Source organism: Apium graveolens, chromosome 2, assembly GCF_009905375.1.
Source record: "Apium graveolens cultivar Ventura chromosome 2, ASM990537v1, whole genome shotgun sequence".
Classification (NCBI taxonomy): domain Eukaryota; kingdom Viridiplantae; phylum Streptophyta; class Magnoliopsida; order Apiales; family Apiaceae; genus Apium; species Apium graveolens.
In genome coordinates, this window is record NC_133648.1 from 1,685,284 (window position 1) to 1,706,784 (window position 21,501).

The 21,501-nt window shown below is 32.9% G+C and overlaps 1 protein-coding gene across 1 annotated transcript; it reads right to left on the bottom strand.

The window, feature by feature from the left end:
• Positions 1-18,977: 18,977 nt before the first annotated feature.
• LOC141705422 (uncharacterized) lies at positions 18,978-19,955 on the bottom strand. The gene is made up of 2 exons (XM_074508384.1): positions 19,801-19,955; positions 18,978-19,559 (listed from the first exon to the last, which is right to left on the bottom strand). Exons 1-2 carry the CDS (start codon positions 19,898-19,900, stop codon positions 19,246-19,248), a joined length of 414 nt encoding a protein of 137 aa, XP_074364485.1. The 5' UTR covers positions 19,901-19,955; the 3' UTR covers positions 18,978-19,245.
• Positions 19,956-21,501: the final 1,546 nt, after the last annotated feature.

Sequence of the window (21,501 nt, forward strand, 5' to 3'; positions counted from 1 at the left end):
TTGTTGTAAAAATTAGATGATTGTTTGATATTTTTTTTGATATGTATATATTTTGATGCAAAAAGTTAAAAATAATAATATTTTTGATAAGTTTTGATGATAAAATCAGTATCTGCTTTCCGCAAATTTTGAAATCTAAAAGAATAGGGGGAATTACTTTCTGAAACAGCAGTTTTTAGGTCAAAATCATTTTTTTGGAAAATAGTTTTTAAATTTTTCTAAACAAATTTTTAACTATTATTCAGCGAAAACATGTTGTTGTTGTTGTTGTCTGTAACAGCAATACCAAACACACCCTAAAACAGATATTAAAAAAATTAAAATTATCCGGCTATGGCTTATTTGTTTTTTGGTGCAAAAGCTATAGCCTGTTTGTGAGAATTCGAATTCTTGCTAATAGAATTTGAAAATTTTACTTGCTTAGTGAAGTTTAAATATTTTTGAAACTCCGTTTAAAATTAAAAATCCGAGCCATTTGACACATAAATAATGAATTTTATATAGTTAATTAGAGCGTTAGACTGTACTCTAGAGTTTAAAAATGAAGAGTAAGGAAGAGAAAATATAATTTTAAAATTTTTCTTTCGAGGCGTGTTCCCGTGTTTCCTGATAAAAAAAGAGAAACGATTTTTTTCCAAAACTCTTTTACTAAAACTGGGAAGATTTGGAAAAATTATCTCACACTACCTTTTTTTTATCACTTTCTCTCCATTTTTACACAAACTCGGGAGCACAATACCAATTTATTTTCTTCTACTATTTCTATTCTCTTTTCCTCGTATATCTTTCCTCCTCTTCTCTTTCGAAAAATATTGAAAGCACAACATAAATAAAATGAAATTCAAATGCGATCACATAACAAACATTAATCATGAAGCCCTTGCTCACTTAATAGTTAAAAGAGAATGAGATTTCTAGCCGAACACATTCATCATCCATAAATCCCCGAAACAAATAAATCAGAAAAACGGCTAAATAATTTAAAATCAAGTATACAGTAAGGAAGAAGCAATCAAAACTAGGTGGTTGGGGACCCGCGTCCAAAATATCCACAAACTACGTATTAGGAGAATGCTTATTCATGTTTTAAAATTTTATTAAAGAACACGCGTTCTATATATGTGTATCCTTTTTATGTTTTTAATGCAATACGCATCAATACGTATTCTAGTCGAGTTAGTCTATAGTTCCTGCTATTATTTTTACAAAATTGTCACAATTTATCATATTTTACCATTTCTATTTCTTGGTTTGGCATGGTAATTTACTAATTAGTATTTTATGAATGTGATGGCAAATTTTACGAAGTTGACAAAAATAATAAATAATAGTATTAATATTTGAAACTTGAAAGTCAAAATAAAATTGGAGTTTTTTCCCGAACCAGTTTGGTGACACGCATCTGGACTGTTATGGATCTGAACTACGATCACTCTGGGCTTCATTCTGGTTTGTTTGGTGGCTAAATGGGCCACAACTCAATTAATTCTTAAAGTATCATTTTGTTTTACGATGGGCCGGGGCCCAAATCAACCTTTTTTACTTTCATTTATAGCGTTAAGCCTTTTTTCTTCTTGATTGTTGACATGTACGTCGAGGGTAAAATGTAAAAGGGCTAAATATCTATTTTTAAGTGGATAGTCAAACACTCGTCTTTAATTGTAGTGACGAATTTTATCCGTTTGAATAACCATTGGTGAATTGCATATTTGTTTTAGGGAAAATGAATTTTTTCGTCACCGAACTTATTGTGTATTTAGAAATTTATCCCTCAATTATAATTTTTTTTATTTTACTCACTGATTTTAGGTTCGGATTTTTTTTAGTCACTAACGTTAGGTTCAGATTTGATTATTAGTATTTTGTCAATTTTCTATAGCATTATTAAAATATAGTGATAACTAGTACAAAAAATTTCATATATGTCTTGTAACAAAGTTTATATGTGTCTGAGTTTGCTACATGCATATGAAGGAGTTGTATAATATCTGAATTATATATGTATGTTATAGGAAGAACGCATATTGTTTTAAACATCTGATCAGAACAGACCCTCCCATTTGTTTATACTTTCCTTTTTGGGATGTCCCTTCCAATTATTTACATTTCAAAATTTTCCAAAAATAGTAAAGTTTTTATAATTTTTAAATTAACTATATCCACTACTTTCCTCCATTATATCCACTTTATACATATAATATTAATCGGTTTCACTACTTTACTCATTTTTTTAATTTTTCTCCATTACTTTATCATTTTTCTTAAACTCCGCGCTCCACCCAAATATAAACATTTGGGAGGGACGGAGGGAGTACATTGTAAACAGACGCATAAAATCAGTTCATATACGTCTGTTACTTTTTAGGCGGGGTACTAAGTTCAAAACCAAAATTATTAGAAAAAGGCATCGCAATCCGTACTAAAATTATTGGGAAATAAAAATTCAATATAATTAAATTAGCAAACTGATCATAAAGTACTTATAAAAAAAATTAAAAATTACATATCAATATTTTACCAAACGACACTTTCAAAAATCCAATGAAATCACCAATAACAACTCTTTCATACAACTCTTATCAACCCAAAATCAAAACTATACACCCATTCATTCTAATAGGATTGTGAACCAATATATATATAAACACAAAAATATAATATTCTTTTAATAATGTGAATTTAATATTAAATCAAACAACTCTCACAAGATATTTTATTATTTTTAATTAAAAAATATTATATTTTTCTAACAAATTTCCCGTTGAGGTGCGCATCACAATTGCTTTTGTTTCCCGTAAAATGGATTATTATTAGTTTTACTCTTTAACTGCTAATCTATACTATATTATAATAACCGGAATGAGGTATAATTTGTAATTTGGTTGACCCTTCATTTTGATTACCCCTTTACATCACGACCGTCAGATCCTCTTTATCAAATAATCAGAGCCGTTAGATACAAATACTAAAAAAATACATTCCACAAGTTCCCAGGTTCGAATCCCGTCAACAACAAACATTTATATTATTATTTATAAAAATATATATAAGTTCTCAGGTTCGAATCCCCTTAACAACAAATATTTATATTATTTATAAAGATACATATAAGTTTTCAGATTCGAATCTCAGTCAACCACAACAAACATTTAAATTATTATTTATAAATAAGATCTTTTCAGTCATATACTATTTATACTATTTGAACCTAACTTGAAATTATAATTATATAATCATTATTTAGTATTTAATTATTTATATAGAATTTTAATAAAATTATATAAAATTAAAATTAAAAATATATAAATATTAACCAAGATCCGTGCATCTGTAAGCCAGTCAAAGATTAAATTATACTCCCAGTTTACTCGCATAGTTTGACTTTTGCACGTAATTTAAGATGAACCGATTAACTTCATTGATCAAATATTTTTTTGTGAATAACAATTTAAGATTTTAATTTTTATATAATTATCGTAATCATATTGTCAATACATCTTAAAATACGTATAATAAATCAAATTATAAATTAATTTGCGGAGGGAGTAGTTTTTACTGATTTATAACTAAAATTATGAATTTTATAAATGTTTAAAACTAAAATTTTCAATTCAACCGGATTTAGGCAGTGTTTGAGATTGCTCTTAAAAAATATTGCGCTGTTAGAAAAAGTGCAGCTGAAAAAAGTATTTTTGTAAAAATTAGATGACTGTTTGGTAATTTTTTTGATATTTATATATTTTGATACAAAAATTCAAAAATAATAATGTTTTTGGTAAGGTTTGATGGTGAAATCAGCATCTGTTTCCCGCAAAAGCTGAAAAACAGCTTTTTCTAAAAATATGGGGACCTGCTTTCTATAACAGCAGTTTTTAGGTCAAAAACACTTTTCCGAAAAACAGTTATTGAATTTTATTAAATATTTTTTTAACTGTTTTTCAGCGAAAAATTGTTGTTAGTGTTAGCAACATAATACCAAACATACCCTTTAACCTAATATTATTAATAACCCCAGTAGTTTGCAGAGATTTTGCATATCCGAAGACCATGCATTATTCTGCCAAAACGCAAAAGATTAAGAAAAAATTAAAAGGAGACAGTTGACAAAGTCAACAAAATTGAAACCTAGGGCGCAATGCCAGGCGTGTAAGGTTGAAAGAGTGTCTTCTTCACTCTCCAACCCCAAAAACAATTAAACCTAATTTGTCAAATCCTCACGTGTTCTACTCATACCTTTAATACAGATTGCAGAGTTCCATGTCGGAGACTTCGAGCACGTCAAAGAAGTTATATTTTCCGATTATTTGTTTGTTTTATTTCAATAATATTTATCTTTTTGTTTTAATTATCTGTCCATTTTGATTTTGTATATTTATTTTCAAATAAGTTAAACAAACTTTTAATAAATTATTTTAGATAATTTTATAAACAAAAATTAACTAAATTAGGTGTAAAAAGTAATAATGAGTAAATAATTTGAAATGGAGATATCAAATTAAGTTCTAATTAAATTATTTGAAAATATTTTCTTGTATTAAATTTGAACTTCATTTCAGAGGGTCACGAGATTAGATGTTTTTTAAAATGTACTTCATAAACTGTGCATTCACAAGATAAACACGCATATTTACGATTTTTTTTCGGAACATAATAAGCGCGGAATTTATTTTTTCATCATATAATTATATCTTATTTCGTGAAAACCACTGCCTATATTTTATATAAAAGTCAAAATATAGCCAGCTTGTTTTTCTACCTACTGCTTATATTTTTCTTGTTAGATTATTGTTTTTCAAGTACATGCAGGTGCCCATGTTTGGTAATTTAAAAGAAAAACAATTGAAAAAAATGTGTACGGTCTACTTGTATATAATTATCAGCTAAATCCTTAATTAACTATAGCCAATTAATCAGACATGATTATGGAGATAAGAAGAAATCAAACACTATCAAACAACTTAAGATGACATAAACATAATAATTTTCTCATATGCATTGTATATTATGCAAATAATATGATTCCATCACATCCTAGATAAGTTTAATTATGTTGGTTGTTAAGGGTTCTGAGAAATGAAAATGACTGAGGGATCATTTCCACAAATTAATTAGCTAGCACAAATATATTTTTTTATTTTACAAATTAAGTCATCAATCTGGTGACTAACATAAACAAAATGAAGTTATGAACATATCTATGAAATCATATTTACACTACACTTCCTGCATCAAGATTTATGATTAGAGGATCAATCAAAATATACTAAAATCACGGGAGTTATGATTAGAGGACCAATCAAAATCTACTAAAATCACGGGAGTTAGTGTTTATTGTGTATCCTTGTGCACACATTAGAAAAACGGTAATACGAATATGTAAACTGATAAATATGTTACTTTCATTAATAGCACAGATTCAGCATTCAAATTAGAGTACCGGAAAACCAAACAACAGCTATATAAAATTAACTTTGATGAAAGGTTCTTGTACTAACGAGTATACTAAAGAGCCTTCCCTGTAGCTGTAAAAAATATTTCCAATAGGGCACACGGAATATAGAAGGCATAAAATTTAAAGAGAGGCAATAAAAATATTGTAGTATATATTATTGAAGAAATAATATGAAGGAACAATTAATAAAAACAATGCCTGGCTTTCCCATGTACGCCTATCCTCCTAACCGATGAATTCTTCACCGGAAACAAGTTGTTTTCTCAGAAATCATTCGCCGGAACGTCTCGGAAAACCCAACCCAATATCACTACAATCTGCTGCAGCTGCAGGATGTTGATGATGAAACCCTGCTTCTTCTTCTCTTACACCAACTTCATATTGATGCTCATGCTTCATGCTTTAATATCCAAGCTAGCTAGCTAGAGAGATGAATATTTAAGCTAATGAAAAAAACTAAGTAAGAAGATGAATATTTATATAGAGGGGGAAGTGAAGATGGGGGGAGGAGAAAGGGTGTTCCCAAGAAGATGAATACGAGCGTTTCCCGTTAATGTTGTTTTCAAAGGGGCGTAGTGTTAAATTAAGTGTAGTTTAAAGGGGACTAGGGGCCATAAACAGGCGCTTTTGTTTCACACGTTGGGTCTCTTCTCTTTGTCTTCCCAAATCCCACGTACATTTTGAGTGTAGTAGTAGCTTTAATATTTTCTTCTAGTAAGCGTGATAAGATAACTCAAGTGATTAACAGTTTATCTCTTGTCGTTCCTAGGTTTGATTCTCGCTCATCCCTGAGATTTATTAGGATAGATACAGAAAAATATATTATCCGGTGTGGTAATTAACTGTTAAGGTGAATTATTTAGTAGGTCACTGAAAAGTTTAATATATCAAGTTAGTCACTGAACTTCAGTTCGTTACTTTCAAAATTAGACTCATAATTAACAGGTAACACTAACATCTCTTTTCAACATTTTCTGGTGTTAAATATTGAAAAAGATTAACAGAGTGTACATGTCGATTAATTTAGTGACTCTCTTGATATCATTTTCAGTTCAGTGACCAACTTGATACATCAAGCCGACTTCAGTGACCCACATGATCATTAAACCTTAATTATTACTCCCTCCGTTTCAAAATAACTGTCCAACTTTGAAGAAAAAATTTGTTTCAAAATAATTGTCCACTTACACTTTCAAATTTAGTTTATATTTTCAAGATGAATTTTACACCACACACAATTATTGTATCACTAGTGTCTATTTCCAACGCTAACCCACTACCACAATGGTGTAGTTAATGTAGTCAATGCAATAAATATGATAACTAATATGGTAGTAGCTTTTTTAACAATTTTACAATTTCTTAATATGCGTAATTTTTTTAAAAGTTGAAACGGATGGAGTATCTATAACAATTCATGTATCTATAACAGTTCATTTAACTGTTTTAACTAGTTAATTGTTAACTGAATTTAGTTGTTTCGAATAGTACTGTTTGATAAATAGAGTAGTTTTTTTTTGCTAAAGAGTGTAAATCATTATAATTATCGGATTTACAATTTATTCTTTCCGTCGGGGTTTGATTATTTTTAATACTTTAAAACTTATATTAAATAACATATAGGATTCAAGCTTGAATTTGATATTAAATTAAGTTTTATTTCAAATACAAGTACAATTTTATTTGAGTTAAAAAATGTACTAAAACAAAATTATGAGGGCCCTTATTTGCTCTAGCATTGCTCATTTTTTATATAAATTTACGATGCACCCTTTAATTATTTAAACAAATTACTCTCTACGTCTTAAAATACAAGTCATTTTGATTTTTACACGTACTTTAAAGTATTTAAAAGTTATAACTCCGCATATATTTTTCTAAAATTTCTATTCCTGAATTAAAGTTTAATATGTATACTCTTATTCAGAAATAGAAAATTTGAAAAATAATTTATAAAATTACCTTTTTTATTCACCTTAAAGTACGCCTAAAAAGTCAAATGACTTATATTTTGGGACAGAGGAAGTAACTAGGAGTCTTACAGACAACGAAGTGTTGATGCAGTGGTTGAGCTTTTATAACCCTTGCGGGAGGTCAGGAGTTCGATCTCTGACGTGTGCGTGTATTATAATTAGCAAAAAATACAAAGACTCTTACAATTTGCCCTTCTTGTTAACGCGTGTGTTTGAGCAACGAAGTAAACATACATATCCTCGAGTCTGAGGAACAATAAAAGTCCAAATTTTCTTTAAAAAAATTATACTACATTAATTGATCTATCAGCGGGATTTTTGCGGTTTATATCTTGATTTATTTACTGGACATTGGTATATGTACACATACTCAGCGCCGGGAGATGTACGGTGATTGTCTTTCCGGTAGACATCTGTCAACCGTTAACGGTCCGGATCCAATGCTGCCCATTAAAAATTAGTCGAATGAGTCCGAGGCAATATGAAGTAGGGTTAAACACTAGAATGTTAATTTGCTAAGTACTTTGGATTATTCGTGAAATTTACATAATGCACACGCTTAGATGCATTTTTTACACCTATAAAATGTATATTTGTGATGTCGGGATAAATTTCGAGTTTTCTTTTAATCTTAACGGTATTGTTGAATAATATAAGATTATACAATGGACTTTTGTAAATATTTTAAATTTTTGAATATATTGATTAGTTAAAATTATATTCAGGTATAGTTATATTCGAAAACTGGGACTAATATTTGACACTATAATTTTCTGGAAAAATAACACTAATCCGGATTTGGTAATGAGATTTTTATCAATTTAAATAAATGGGACGGTCCCGGGTAACGATTTGCCGGAAAGCCCTTATACAACAACCAACTTTTAACTCGTTGGATACTATATAACGGCTGTAATTAAAAAAATAGTTTTGCCCCCTTGTCACCGACCGCGAAAATTGTATATGATTGGTACTTGATGTTAATGTAAGGAGGTCCATTTTCAATAAGTAAATAGAAATTTATTTTAGGTCTCAACCGTATACGTTGTCCGCGATCCGTGAAAGTTAATTTTTCCCTACCGCCGACAATGTTAGTTGTTAAGGAACCAGTTACTCTAAAACCTCAAGTTGTTAGAGCAAGACCCTTTCCAGGATCTTATATTATATCTGAACTCTGATACCATGTTAAGTAATCAGTCCATCTAAAATCTTAGGATCATATACATCTTTGGGGCATTAATTGCCTTTAGTGTCCACAATAATCTTTGGGACATTAATTACCTTTAGTGTCCACAATAAATTGTGAGAATATTGGGGGTAACCAGCTCATCTAAAACCTTAAGGTGTTAGAGAATGACCTTTTTCAGGATCTTATATTTTTTTTTTGACAAAATGCAAATTTTATTACTCCAATAAATCATGCAAGATACAATTCTTAACGGCAATTGGAACAGAACTCCAATCGAAAACACGATCAGGATACATATGAGCAACACGAGCTAATTCATGTGCAGACATATTCGCAGACCGTTTAATGAAATACAACTTAACGTTGTTTAACTGTCCGATCAACTCTCTACACTCCATTACCACCTGACCAAGCCTAGAACGCATTGGAGTGGCACTTCGAATCAACTGAACTACCAACAAACAGTCTGATTCAATAGTGATTATGTTGTTCGACCACTCCTGTGCCCAGCTTAGAGCTTCTTTAACTGCTATCGCTTCCACCAAGGTTGGGTTCAGAACTTCCCCAAAGCACCTTGTTCTCGCCTGTAGAAGATGACCACCCTGATCCCGCGCAATTAATCCTATACCTGAAGCTCCATGGTCCTCAAAAATTGCTGCGTCAGCTGTAATCTTCACTTCATTGTGTTGTGGCTTAACCCAGAATAAAGCACCATCCCCATTCATTAACTGCTGCAGAGGTGCCACATAGAACCTACTCTGGGTTTGATTCCACTGTGAAAGATACTCCCAAGCCTTAGCTACAATTTGCATAGGTTTCCACCTTTTATTTCTCCATACTAGATCATTCCTGGCTCGCCAAATGGACCAGCATAAGGTAAAAATTCTTGCATTAGTTTGATCCATCCTAGCCGACAAGTTGCTTTCCAACCAATCTGAGAACTCCATAGTGACATTTGTGCTAATTTCAGTGTTGTATATCTGCCAACAGGAGGAAGTTGTTCTGCAGTGAACCAGAATATGAAAAATGGTTTCACTCTCCTCATTGCAGACCGGGCAAATGTTATTAACTGTAATGTGCTTTGTCTGCAACACTATTTTAGTAGGCAGACAACTGGATACAGCACGCCACATTACATGTAAGACTTTTGGAGGTGCCCTGATTTTCCACATTTTCTTCCAGAAAAGACCTTCAAAACTAGCATTCCAGGTCCCTTTCTGTTCTTGAATGATCTTATAAGCGCTTTTAACCGAGTACTGCCCAGAGTTCTCCAACCTCCAATATAATACATCTTCATCCAGATCCTGCTCTATCCGTGTGTTCACAATGCACTGTTTATCTCTATCCACAAAAATGTCATTAATTACATCCATATCCCATTCCTTAGTGCCTGTGCGCATCAAAGAGAAGACCTTCTGATTTGACAGGGATGGTGTAATGGTAGAAATATATGGGTTCTCTTTATCATTCAGCCATGGTTGCCCCATAATAGAAATTTCCTTTCCTGTACCAATTCTCCAGTTTGACCCTGAGGATATAACTCTTCTGGCTTCAGCAATGCTTCTCCAAATAAAGCTAGGGCTATTGCCTAGTTTTGCATCCATAAAGTTTGTAGTAGCATAGTACCTGGCTTTATAAACTCGAGCCACCAGGCTCTCAGGATTCGTAATAAGCCGCCAACATTGCTTCCCCAGTATAGAAAGATTGACATCCCTTAGACATTTGAAACCTAAACCCCCCGCATGTTTGTGCCTTGACATTCTATCCCAGGACATCCAAGTGATATTAGATTTAGATTTCTTTGAGCCATTCCAGAAAAACTTTGCCATTATTCTCTCCATGTCCCTAGTCAATTCCAACGGCAAAAGAAAGACATTCATAGCATATGATGGCAACGTTTGAGCAACCGACCTGATTAGAATCTCTTTTGCTGGTCTTGAGACACACTTCTCATTCCACTTCTGGACGCACGCATTGACTCTATCTCTGAGATAGCCAAAAATTGCAGTTTTCTTCCTACCTAGAACATTAGGAAGTCCCAGGTACTTAGTTTTGTCATCTGCTTCCATTATTTGAAGAGCTCTGCACACTGCTTCTTTATTATATTGAATGACATTGGCACTGAAAAATACTGTGGATTTACTTCTGTATTTTTTCAGGATCTTATATTAATTTAACACATATAAGTATTTTTTTTAATCACATCCGTCGGATGGTTAATCCAACGAACAAAAACTTGTTTGTTGTATAAGGGTTACCTGAATAACCATTGCCAGTGACCCTCCCCTTAAATAAGTTATTACTTTAGGAGGTATTAATGTGATATTTTTTTTACCGTATTTTAGATAAATTTTGAGTTCTTTTTTTGAAATTTAGACAGTATTATTGAATTATAGAAGAGAATATTAAATTGTACTCCCTCTGTCCCCCATTTGTTTACACTTTCCTTTTTGGGATGTCCCTTCCAATTGTTTATATTTCAAAAATTTCCAAAAATAGTAAAGTTTTGTATAATCTTTAAAATAACTACATCCAGTGCTTCTCTCCAATATACCCACTTTATACATACAATATTAATCGATCACACCACTTTACTCATTTTTTTAACTATCCTCCACTACTTTATTATTTTTGTTCAACTCCGTGCCCAATCCAAATGTAAACATTTGGGAGGGACGGATGGAGTATAAAATTCTTTTAGGTTTTTTCTCCCAAACGAGGGGATGAGATTATGCATGTATATATAACATTTTTTGCTTCAGTCAAGCCATGCTACATTGTAATTTTAGCGCATGAGTTTGATAATTAATTAGATAATAATCATGTAAAAAATCCAAAAACTACATGACTAATACTCCATTTAAAAGAAGATAGACTTAGTTAACGACGACATGATCAACATGATTTACATAGAATAGAGAAAATTAGGCAGGTGAGAAACATTCACAATCGTGCAAGCGTGTTTGATCAGGTTTATTTAATTAAACAATCTTTATGACTGTCACGTTAAATTATTTAACTGCGTCGCGCTGCGAATGGTCCGTAAATGTTGACTTAGAACCAAATTAAATGCAATTAAATTCATCACACGTGTTTGAATTGTTAATCTTTGTTGTTCGTGAGCATCTTTTGATTGGAGTAATTCAGGGATTCTGCAGTTGGTAAATGTTTTGGTGTAGTATGATGCAATGAGAAAGCATTATTATCAAGACAAGACTGAAACAAGGGTTGACTCAGTTGGTTAAAGAGAGGAAAACTATTCTTTTGGTCACATGTTCAAATCCCATGGGAGGAGAATTTATGATTATGGCTCCTGAGGCAGAACCTGTCGCTTAAATGCGGTTTAACTTGGTTCACGTGGTTTGCAGGCTATTGCGTGAACCCGTAGGGTTTACCCAGTACGCATCTGAAAGGTAGCGGCTGCGGATTATCTACGATAAAAAAAAACCAGCTTGATCAACCCTAAATTTGATCAAAAGCAATCGATTGTTAGATTGAATAACAACGTTGATATGATAGAGTCGAAATCCGCTATTAAAATCTTCGTTCCCAAAAATGATGTGTAACAACATTATTACGTAAAGAGAAGTATTATTGTTTACTGCCCGTGCGATGCACGGGTCTTGGTTAGTATTTATATATTTTAATTTTTTTATATAATTTTATTAAAATTTAATATAAATAATTAAATAATATATAATGATTATATAGTTATATTTTCAAGTTAGGTTCAAATAGTATATTATGGATGAGATCTTATTCGTATATAACAATGTAAATGTTTATTGTTGGTGAGTGAGATTCGAATATGAAAACTTATATGTATCTTTATAAATAATATAAATGTTTGTTATTAATGGGATTCGAACCTGAGAACTTATATGTATTTTTATAAATAATAATATAAATGTTTGTTGTTGACATGATTCGAACCTGAGAACTTGTGGAGTGTATTTTTTTAGTATGTAGATCTAACGGCTCTGATTATTTGATGAAGAAGATCCGACAGTCGTGATAGAAAGGGATAACCAAAATGAGTATAGTATAGAGTAACGAAAATTAATTAAAGTTTGAGTTTTTTTGTAAAATATCCAAGTTCGAAAATATTTTTGTAAAAATACTCTCATTTTCAATAAAAAAATTGCCAAAATACTATTTTTTAAATTTTTGTTTATAAAAATACGGTTTTCTGCAACTTGATTAAATTATATGCAACCTTCGACGAGTTTTTGCAATTTTATGCAATCTCGTACAATCTCAAATATAATCAAAAAAACTCGATTTAACTAGTGACATGTCTGCTTAATTTTGGTTGATTTTGTATTTTTGCAAAAAAAACAGAAAATAGTAAAATTGTAGAAAACCCTACAAAATTTAGTATTTTTAGTATTTTTTGTTAAAGTTTCCCCTGTATCAAGTGATCCTATTCATCAACTTTTTCCCTATTTTTTTTCAAAAAATGATGTGTCACCGTAAGAGAAAAACCAATAGTTAGTATGTTAAATTACCAGTTTTTCGACTCATATGATTTGCCATGTAACGCTGTGCTACAGAGATTTTTTAGGAGATAAGAGAACAAAAGAAATGAGAGGAGAAGAAAAAAAAAAGAGAAAGAAAAATAGTAAAAGAAAATAAATCAGTCATGTGCTCCCTAGTTTGTGTAAAAAATGAGAGAATGAAAAAGAAAATAATGTGAGAGATCTTTCCAAATCTTCCCATTTTTGGGAAGATAGTTTTTGGGGGAAATTATTAGGAAATTTTATCTCCCGATTATTTCTCTTCTCTCGCCAAAAAACTTGGGAGAATGTCTATAAAAGAAAATTTTAAAATTATCTTTTATTTTTCTCTTCGCTTCTCGCCATTTTCAAACTCTGGAACACAGCGTAAGAGCATGACAAATAACTAGTTTGACAAATAAGAAAGTTAATATAATTATCTATTACAAGAAATTAGTAATCTTTTTTTACTAAATTTGCATTTCGTGTCCCTCATAAATTGTGAGAAATATTGGGGGTGGCAGAGATCGAACGTGAGTCCTCTGCCAACCTGAACTCTGATACCATGTCACGAAACCAGTTACTCTAAAATCTGAAGGTGTTAAAGAATGACCATTTCCAGGATCTTATATTATTCTAACAAAAAATGAAAATTAAAAACATGATTTGTAAAATTATTTTTTATTTTTCTTAAAATATACATAAAATATCAAAAAACATTTATATTTTTTGGAACCAACTCGGAATAACAAACGAAACATGGCAAGACTACAAAAAAGAACGGAAAGGATCAAAGAACCGAAATGTAGACAAAGTTGAAAGAGTTGTGGGGGGTGGTTAACAAGTCCCGACATGATTCCTAAACGAGGTCACATTACAAACATAAATCCACAGGCAGCGGCCGGTCAAAGCCGGTTAGGACGCATCTACAATATTTTGTTTATACAACACACATAATTTTAAAAACAAAACATGTCTCTGATCCCAACGTAGGAGAGAGCAGGACGAGAGTTGTTACAGGGAATATTAATGTCATTGTCTCCCTCCTCCTACAATTATCTCCCTATTTTTCTTTCTTTTTACAGCCGTATAACCAAAATAGTACTATTACCTATTATTATTTTCACCTTCCCCGGAATTTTCTGTTTCACAGCGTTACCTGGTAATTAAATTGTTCTCCTTCTGTCCTTCTCATTTGTTTACACTTTCCTTTTTTAGATGTTCATTCCAATTGTTTACATTTCAAAACTATCCAAAAATGGTAAGGTTTTTATAATTTTTAAAATAACTACATCCACTATTTCTCTCCACTATACCCACTTTATACATATAATATTAATCGGTCCCACTACTTTACTCACTTTTTTAACTTTCCTCCACTATTTTGTCATTTTTCTTAAACTCCGCGCCCCACCCAAATATAAACATTTGGGAGGGACGGAGGGAGTAATAGCATGGTGGATCATCAGTTTAAACCCTAATTCTCTCTCTCGATGAGAGTCGGCCGCCCCATCTTCCTTTAACCCCAATCATCACACCTCCTTCTTCACCCTTTCTACCTATCTTATCTCTGTCTCCATCCTGTCTCTACATCCATACAACATTTTTATCATTTGTTTTTAACTTTCTTTATATAAATATCGGATTTTGTTCAAAAAAAAATCGGTTCTTTTTTGTTTCGTTTAATTGAGTTGTTATTTATGTGTTTGATTGTCTCGTTTTGTGCGATGTGTCTCGCTTTATGCGATGTGTTGAAAATGGATTTTACGGTATATTGGGAGATCTGAATATCTCGCATCAACAACACTTTCGGCAGGTTTATAGCTGGTATCCGGCAGGTAGATAACGGGGGTGCTTTTGGAACGGTAGTGAAAATCGCATGTGCTCACCTCTCACAATATATTTTTGTTCATAACACGAGGGCTCTCTCAGTTTTTGCAACCGAGTCCTCTGAACATTGTACTATCCATGAAATTAATGTGAGGGTCAATTGTGAAACTACTTTTTTCGGTGGAGATGCAGGCTGGATCGCTCGAGAAACCATAATCTTCATTTTTAATTTTCAGAATATTTTTATTCAGTCAGTTAAGAAATCCGGAAACAAAGAGGCTAATTATTTAGTTCGTCTATTTGTTTTTCAACCTGGTTGCATGATCAATTCGGGGTTTGTCCCAATTGAGTTTTTTTTCATGTTATTAATGAAATCTGCTATAAATTTGGGAAAAAAAAATTGTAATAGCATGGTTGTAATTTGACCCGACCGATCCGGGTCGAACTGCCTAGGTGATAAGCAAGTTTGAATAATTTTTTTTGAAAAATATGACTTATAATCTTATAAGTATCTGTTCTCAGAAATTTTTGAGATGAGTGATGATCGAATTCGGGATGATAAAGAATAAAATTATAACCATTTGAAATATCCAACCATGCTCAATTTGAGTGATTTTAAAATGATGAGAAGAGTCTTTTATTAATTAAGCCGGAACTATATTTCCCTCTCTGTACAATCTTGTTAAAATTAAATGTAAAAAACTAGTTTTTTTTGTAAAATAAAATTATCCCCTTAATGTAAGAAGTCAAGCTGCTTTCACATTAATGGGCTGGCCTTGTAAACATTTAAAAGGCCCAAGACAGAAATTTAAATAAAGCCCTGAAAGAGCTAACCTCGCATCAGTTAAAAACAAATATAGATATTCTTTTCGACAAAAAATAACCGCCGTTGAGGACACACAAATTGTTGTAGCAGATGTTGTAACAGTCTTGCAGCCATGATCTTCTGAGATTTAGCCCTTTATCGCTTAGATTTGAAAAAAAAAACAAGAAAGTGTTGGTGCGGTGGTAAAAATCTTGTAACACTTGCGGGAGGTCATGAGTTTGACTTCCAGTGTGCGTGTGTAATCAATTAGCAAAAAAAATAATTTTGGTAACACTGTAAGTACTTTCTTAGGGATTGATCTCTGGTTTTATTTCATATATTATAACATATAGATCTGCGTCACGTACATAGCATTCATGTACTTGCTTCACTCTTATTTCCTACTCACTTAAGCCCATGCATGCACATATTTATTTAGGTATCTTTACACTACTACGTACATGGTATACTTATACATATTGGGCATGATTTTTAAGGGCTAGCTTCATCAGTGTTTGCCATCATCATGTTGTAAGCTTGTGCTTCTACAGGGCCACGGCAGCAGAATCTACAGCCTCCGCCCCAGAAGCTACGTCCACAGCATCCGTACCAGCAACGTCTTCCCCAACCACCTCCCCAACCTCCACCTCCATAGCCTGGCCAACCACCACCACCACCATAGCCTGGCCAACCACCACCACCATAGCCTGGCCAACCACCACCACCACCACCACCGCCATACCATGGCCCATAACCACCGTATTGATCTGGTTTAGTTGCTTCATGATCCCCTGCATGATCCCCTGCATTATCAGCATATAAACATTACATATTACCCAGGTCCGGTCCTGAAGTTTACAAGACCTTAATCAGAATCAAATTTTGGGACCCGTGCACACACAATTTTAAAAAAAATATATATTTATAGATAAAAAACTCTGAGAATTTGAGTGTCGGGTCCTAAACGCATGTTTTGCTCGCCTAAGAATAATATTAGGCTAGAGATAGTTAAAAACATGATACTGCTAACCCTTTTTGTCATCTTTAGGTGTCTCTGCCGCATCGATGGAGGAGAGGAGAAGAACAAGGGACAAGAGAAGTCCAAGCATAAGAACAGTGTTAAGCTTCATTTTCAACTTAATTTAGAAAATATATTAGAAGATTAAGAGTTGAGATTATTGGGTCGAGAAAGGATACATGTGTATGCTGCTGGCCTTCCCAAATGCAATCTTATTTATACTGCACAAAAGGAGTGGAACTGATCATCGAGTGAAGAAACAGTAGACAATATATTTTTCAATTTTTTTTGATATGTTTATTAAGTAATATTATTCAGCATTTAATTGCTTGTCTGACTAAAAATCAAGATTTTTTTTTGGACTATGTAGTTTTCAAACTGATCTTACACACTCCTAACCTAAGGCCATATACTAACTAAACAGCTGATCGGGAGGGACTGAGAGTGTACCCACCGCCATTAATCCCCTACTTGAATCCGAACGTTCACGTCCACGTGAACTCGAACCTAGGACAAAATTGGGATGGTGAGCTATACAGTCCCGGTGTCAACCAACTGAGCTATTTAAGATATTATCTACAGTACTGCTATTAAGATATAAGTGTCAGCAGTAGTCCGCTGATACTATGATCATACGACATTGTTATTAATATATATTGACGCAGCACACCTTGCTAGCATCACGGATCTTACATTGATTTGGCAAATTTTATCTAGTGATGAATTTCTAGATATATTTGGATTTATTATCTTGCTCAACCAGTTGCCAGTAGCTCAGCTAGGCCACAGGAAAACAAAGTTCAGGTAACCTGCTCATCAACATCTAGGATCGTATATTATTCAACACTGTCCAACAACTGTACGATTGAAGTACACTGTACATATAACATACAACACCAAACAAAGCAGATTATTGAATTAAATATGGGATGTAACTAGTAAAGACTAAACCGAGACCTCTTTCTAAAACGAACTCTAATACCATTTAATTTGACGAATAGTCATGAGCTAGATTTGTTTATCGATTAGTTACGAGTAGTTCATCATTATATATTATTGAAAGTCAAACTTTGCTAGCTGATCATATCCTTTTTTTGTTTTATTTCATATCTGTCTGATCAATCGAGCTAGGGTTTGTATCTGACGTATTGCTTATAAATTATATAACATCATAGTATTGATGACAACTTAAGGGATAGAGTTGAAACCAGTTACTCTACAAGTAAATCTCCTGGCTCATCGAACTTTTGCTGCAAGTTTGATCTTTTTAATTAGTCGGTTAATTGTTTCCTAATTGCCAATAATGACTCCACATTTTGAAGTGTGAGAAATTGTCGTGTATACCGTGTTACTGTTATGTCTTTACCGAATTACAAAAGACCAGTCTGTTGTATTCTGAGGATCCTTAGCTTTCGAAAATCATCAATATCTCTTGTAATAATTGTGTATTAGGAGTTAGAGGTGGGGGATTTTGACGGTTGCAGTTGCAATTGCAATGGAGGCCGGTGGCGGAGAGGCCGACCGAGTGGTCATTTCTGACCTGGTTTTAACTGATCATTCTGACCATAGTCAGAAATATATGTTTTTTCTTATAGTGTTACCCGATGATTATGACTTATTCATGAGTTTATTCACGGGGAACATACCCCAACCCCGACTGCAATGTTCATTTTCTTGTAGTGCTACCCGATAATTATGACTTATTCATGAGTTTGAGAGGGAACATAGCCGGACTGCAATGTTCACCCGGTTGGTTAAATTCGAGCACATAATTAAGCACATCTAATTAATAATTACCTTATATTTTTTTTATCAATGAAACTTAAGTTTTTGTAATAACACATCCTTGCTTTGCCGGATTTCAGAATCACAAATTACCAGTGCATCAATCAGTTACAGTGACCCCAACTAAAACTATTTATTTTCTAGTTAGATAAAATAACTCCATTGCAACCGTGAGCGGAGATTCAGAAATATATTTTTAGGGGGACACCGAGTAAATTTTGAAAAAATGCTCTTATGATTTTGAATTTCATGGGGTCACTTTCATATATTTTCAAAAATTTTAATGGTAAAAAAACGTAAAATTTAATTTTACGGAAAACGTGTCGTGTCCGTGATGTCCCTTACGAGATCCGCCCCTTTACGACTACAAGTGTTTTGTGATTATGGATATATAGTAAACGCGAAAATTTCTAATTAAGCTCATCATGATTGGTATTAAAAAACGAAGCCCAGTTTATTTCATATAAAGCTTCTACGTTGATATTACACAACGTATACATATTTACGTACATGCATCATACATACGTAACATTAGTTGATTGTGTCGCCAGAGAAACAACCATATTTTAGGTACTCACTCTCAAGCACCGTTTATTTACTGCTCACTCTACGCTCCCATGCACATGCACGTATTATTTAGCTACTTACATACCGCTACGTGCATGGTATTTCATATTTTATATATCGGTCCGGTTGCTTAAGGATTGGCTTCGTCAACTTCTTCGTAGGCTTGTGCTTCAAAGGGACCGCGGCAGCAGAATCTGCAGCCTCCTCCGAAGAACCGGCCTCCGCAACATCCCCATCTGCAACGTCTTCCGAATCCACCACCACCGAAACCACCCCGTCCTCCACCGCCACCAAAACCACCGCGGCCTCCATAGCCTCCTCCATATCCTCCGCCGCCACTACCGTATCCCGGGCCACCGCCAAAACCACCCCTACCTCCATAACCGCCTCCACCTCCATAACCCCCGCCTCCGCCATACTGATCTGGTTTCAAAGCCTCATCCTCTGCATGATCAATACACGAATCATTAAAAATCTCGTAATAAATAATTTTCCCAAAAGAAACACACTTAATTTCAAAATAAAAACAATATATTTTTGAATAACTACGACTAATGATCATGTTCTTTAAATTAACATTTTGTAATAATTTCTCTAAATTAATAAAAAAAATAATGTCCGAAGTCAGAATTTAGTACACTAGAACACGACTCTTCAAACACTACGCTATAAGTGACCTGATTACCTTTGTTCTCGTGTTCATTTGTGGTCTCTGCCACATCGGAGGAGACGAGAAGAACAAGAGACAAGAGAACTCCAAGAAGAAGAAAAGTGTTGAGCTTCATTGTGGTTATTATATGTAAAGAGAAAACTTAGTTTGTGTGTGCTTTAAGGCTTTCTAATTTGCGTCCCTATTTATACAGCACAAGGATGGGGAGCAATTATCAGAAGAAACAGTCCACGACAAAAAAAATTAGTTATAGATAAATAATTATTTAATTTTTGTCAGCATTTAATAAGTCGTCTTACTATATTAAGGTTTCAAGGAGTAATATCTTTGTCAAGGTGTGTCGTAGACCTACGTTTCCTAACGATCAGAAATTTATTGCAAGTTTCTTTGAAATAAAAGAACAAATAATTTGTTATAATTAACAAATAAACAATATATAATTACTTATTTAGTTGATCAATATGTTTCTCTAGTAGGCAATCCGGATATGTTTCGTTCTCTTTGGAAGGATTCTAAATAAGCCGAACTGATCTTCCCGAGCTACTTGAATTCATCTTGTAAAAAATTTGAAAATTCGGAAAAAATTGAGTCGAGTTTGAACTTTTTGAATTTTTAATAGAGTCGAGCTCAAACTCCGAATCACTCGACTCGTAAATTATATCGACCTTCTTAGCTGTTGTTGGTCATCTTTTAGAAAATTTGTGTAATTTAATTTTCGTTTAACTTATTGGGTTTGTTCTAATAACCATTGCACATATTAATAAAAACTAGTATGATAACCCGTGCAAAACACAAGATCCGTTTAATTTAACTGTTTTGTTTTTTGAAATAAGGATTCATGATTTATAAAATTTTATCCGTTATTAGTGTGATATATTTGGCAAACCATTTTTTTTTGTAAAAACCGACACAAACTTGAACTTCTTATCTGAATTTCATATGTGATCATGATAATATGATAATATAGGCTAAGAATTTCTAAGATTTTTTTTTATCATTAAAAAAGGTGTAACTTAATAAGATAAAATGATACTATTTTTAAAAACCTATCCAGAATAATGTGTGTGGGTGTGTGCAAGTACTCAAATTAGAATTAAGAACTAATCTTATATAAATATATTTATGTTGTAAAATATTAGCTATAACAATATTATATCGAACCTGTGTAAAAGTAAATATAGCAGAAAAGGAGAAAGAGAGCAGACTAGAGAGATGAAAGCTGCTTGGGTGTGTTTTTATTCATCACAAACAAAGCTATTTATAGCCAAAACAAGAGACACGCAAATTAAATGTAATGTGAAGATTTCCAAGTCTAAGCCTAGCCTTACTATTTAATCTTTGACAATAACAATCAATTTACAACACTCCCCTTTGATTGTTATTTTGGAATTGATCATATACTGTCTCGTTAAAATCTTGTCAAATAAAAACCCAATGGGATAAAAATTTTGGCGAAGGAAAAAGAGTACAATCTCCCCTTGGAAAAACTAATCATTCTCCAAAATTTTGTTGTAATAAATCCTTGAATCGACGCATTCCAATGTTATGACGTAACTTCCCAAATGTTAAATTCGGTAATGATTTCGTGAATAAATCAGCAAGATTGTCACATGATCGAATTTGTTGTATATCAGTTTCACCATTCTTTTGAAGCTCATGAGTGTAGAAGAATTTTGGTGAAATGTGTTTCGTCTTGTCTCCTTTGATATATCCTTC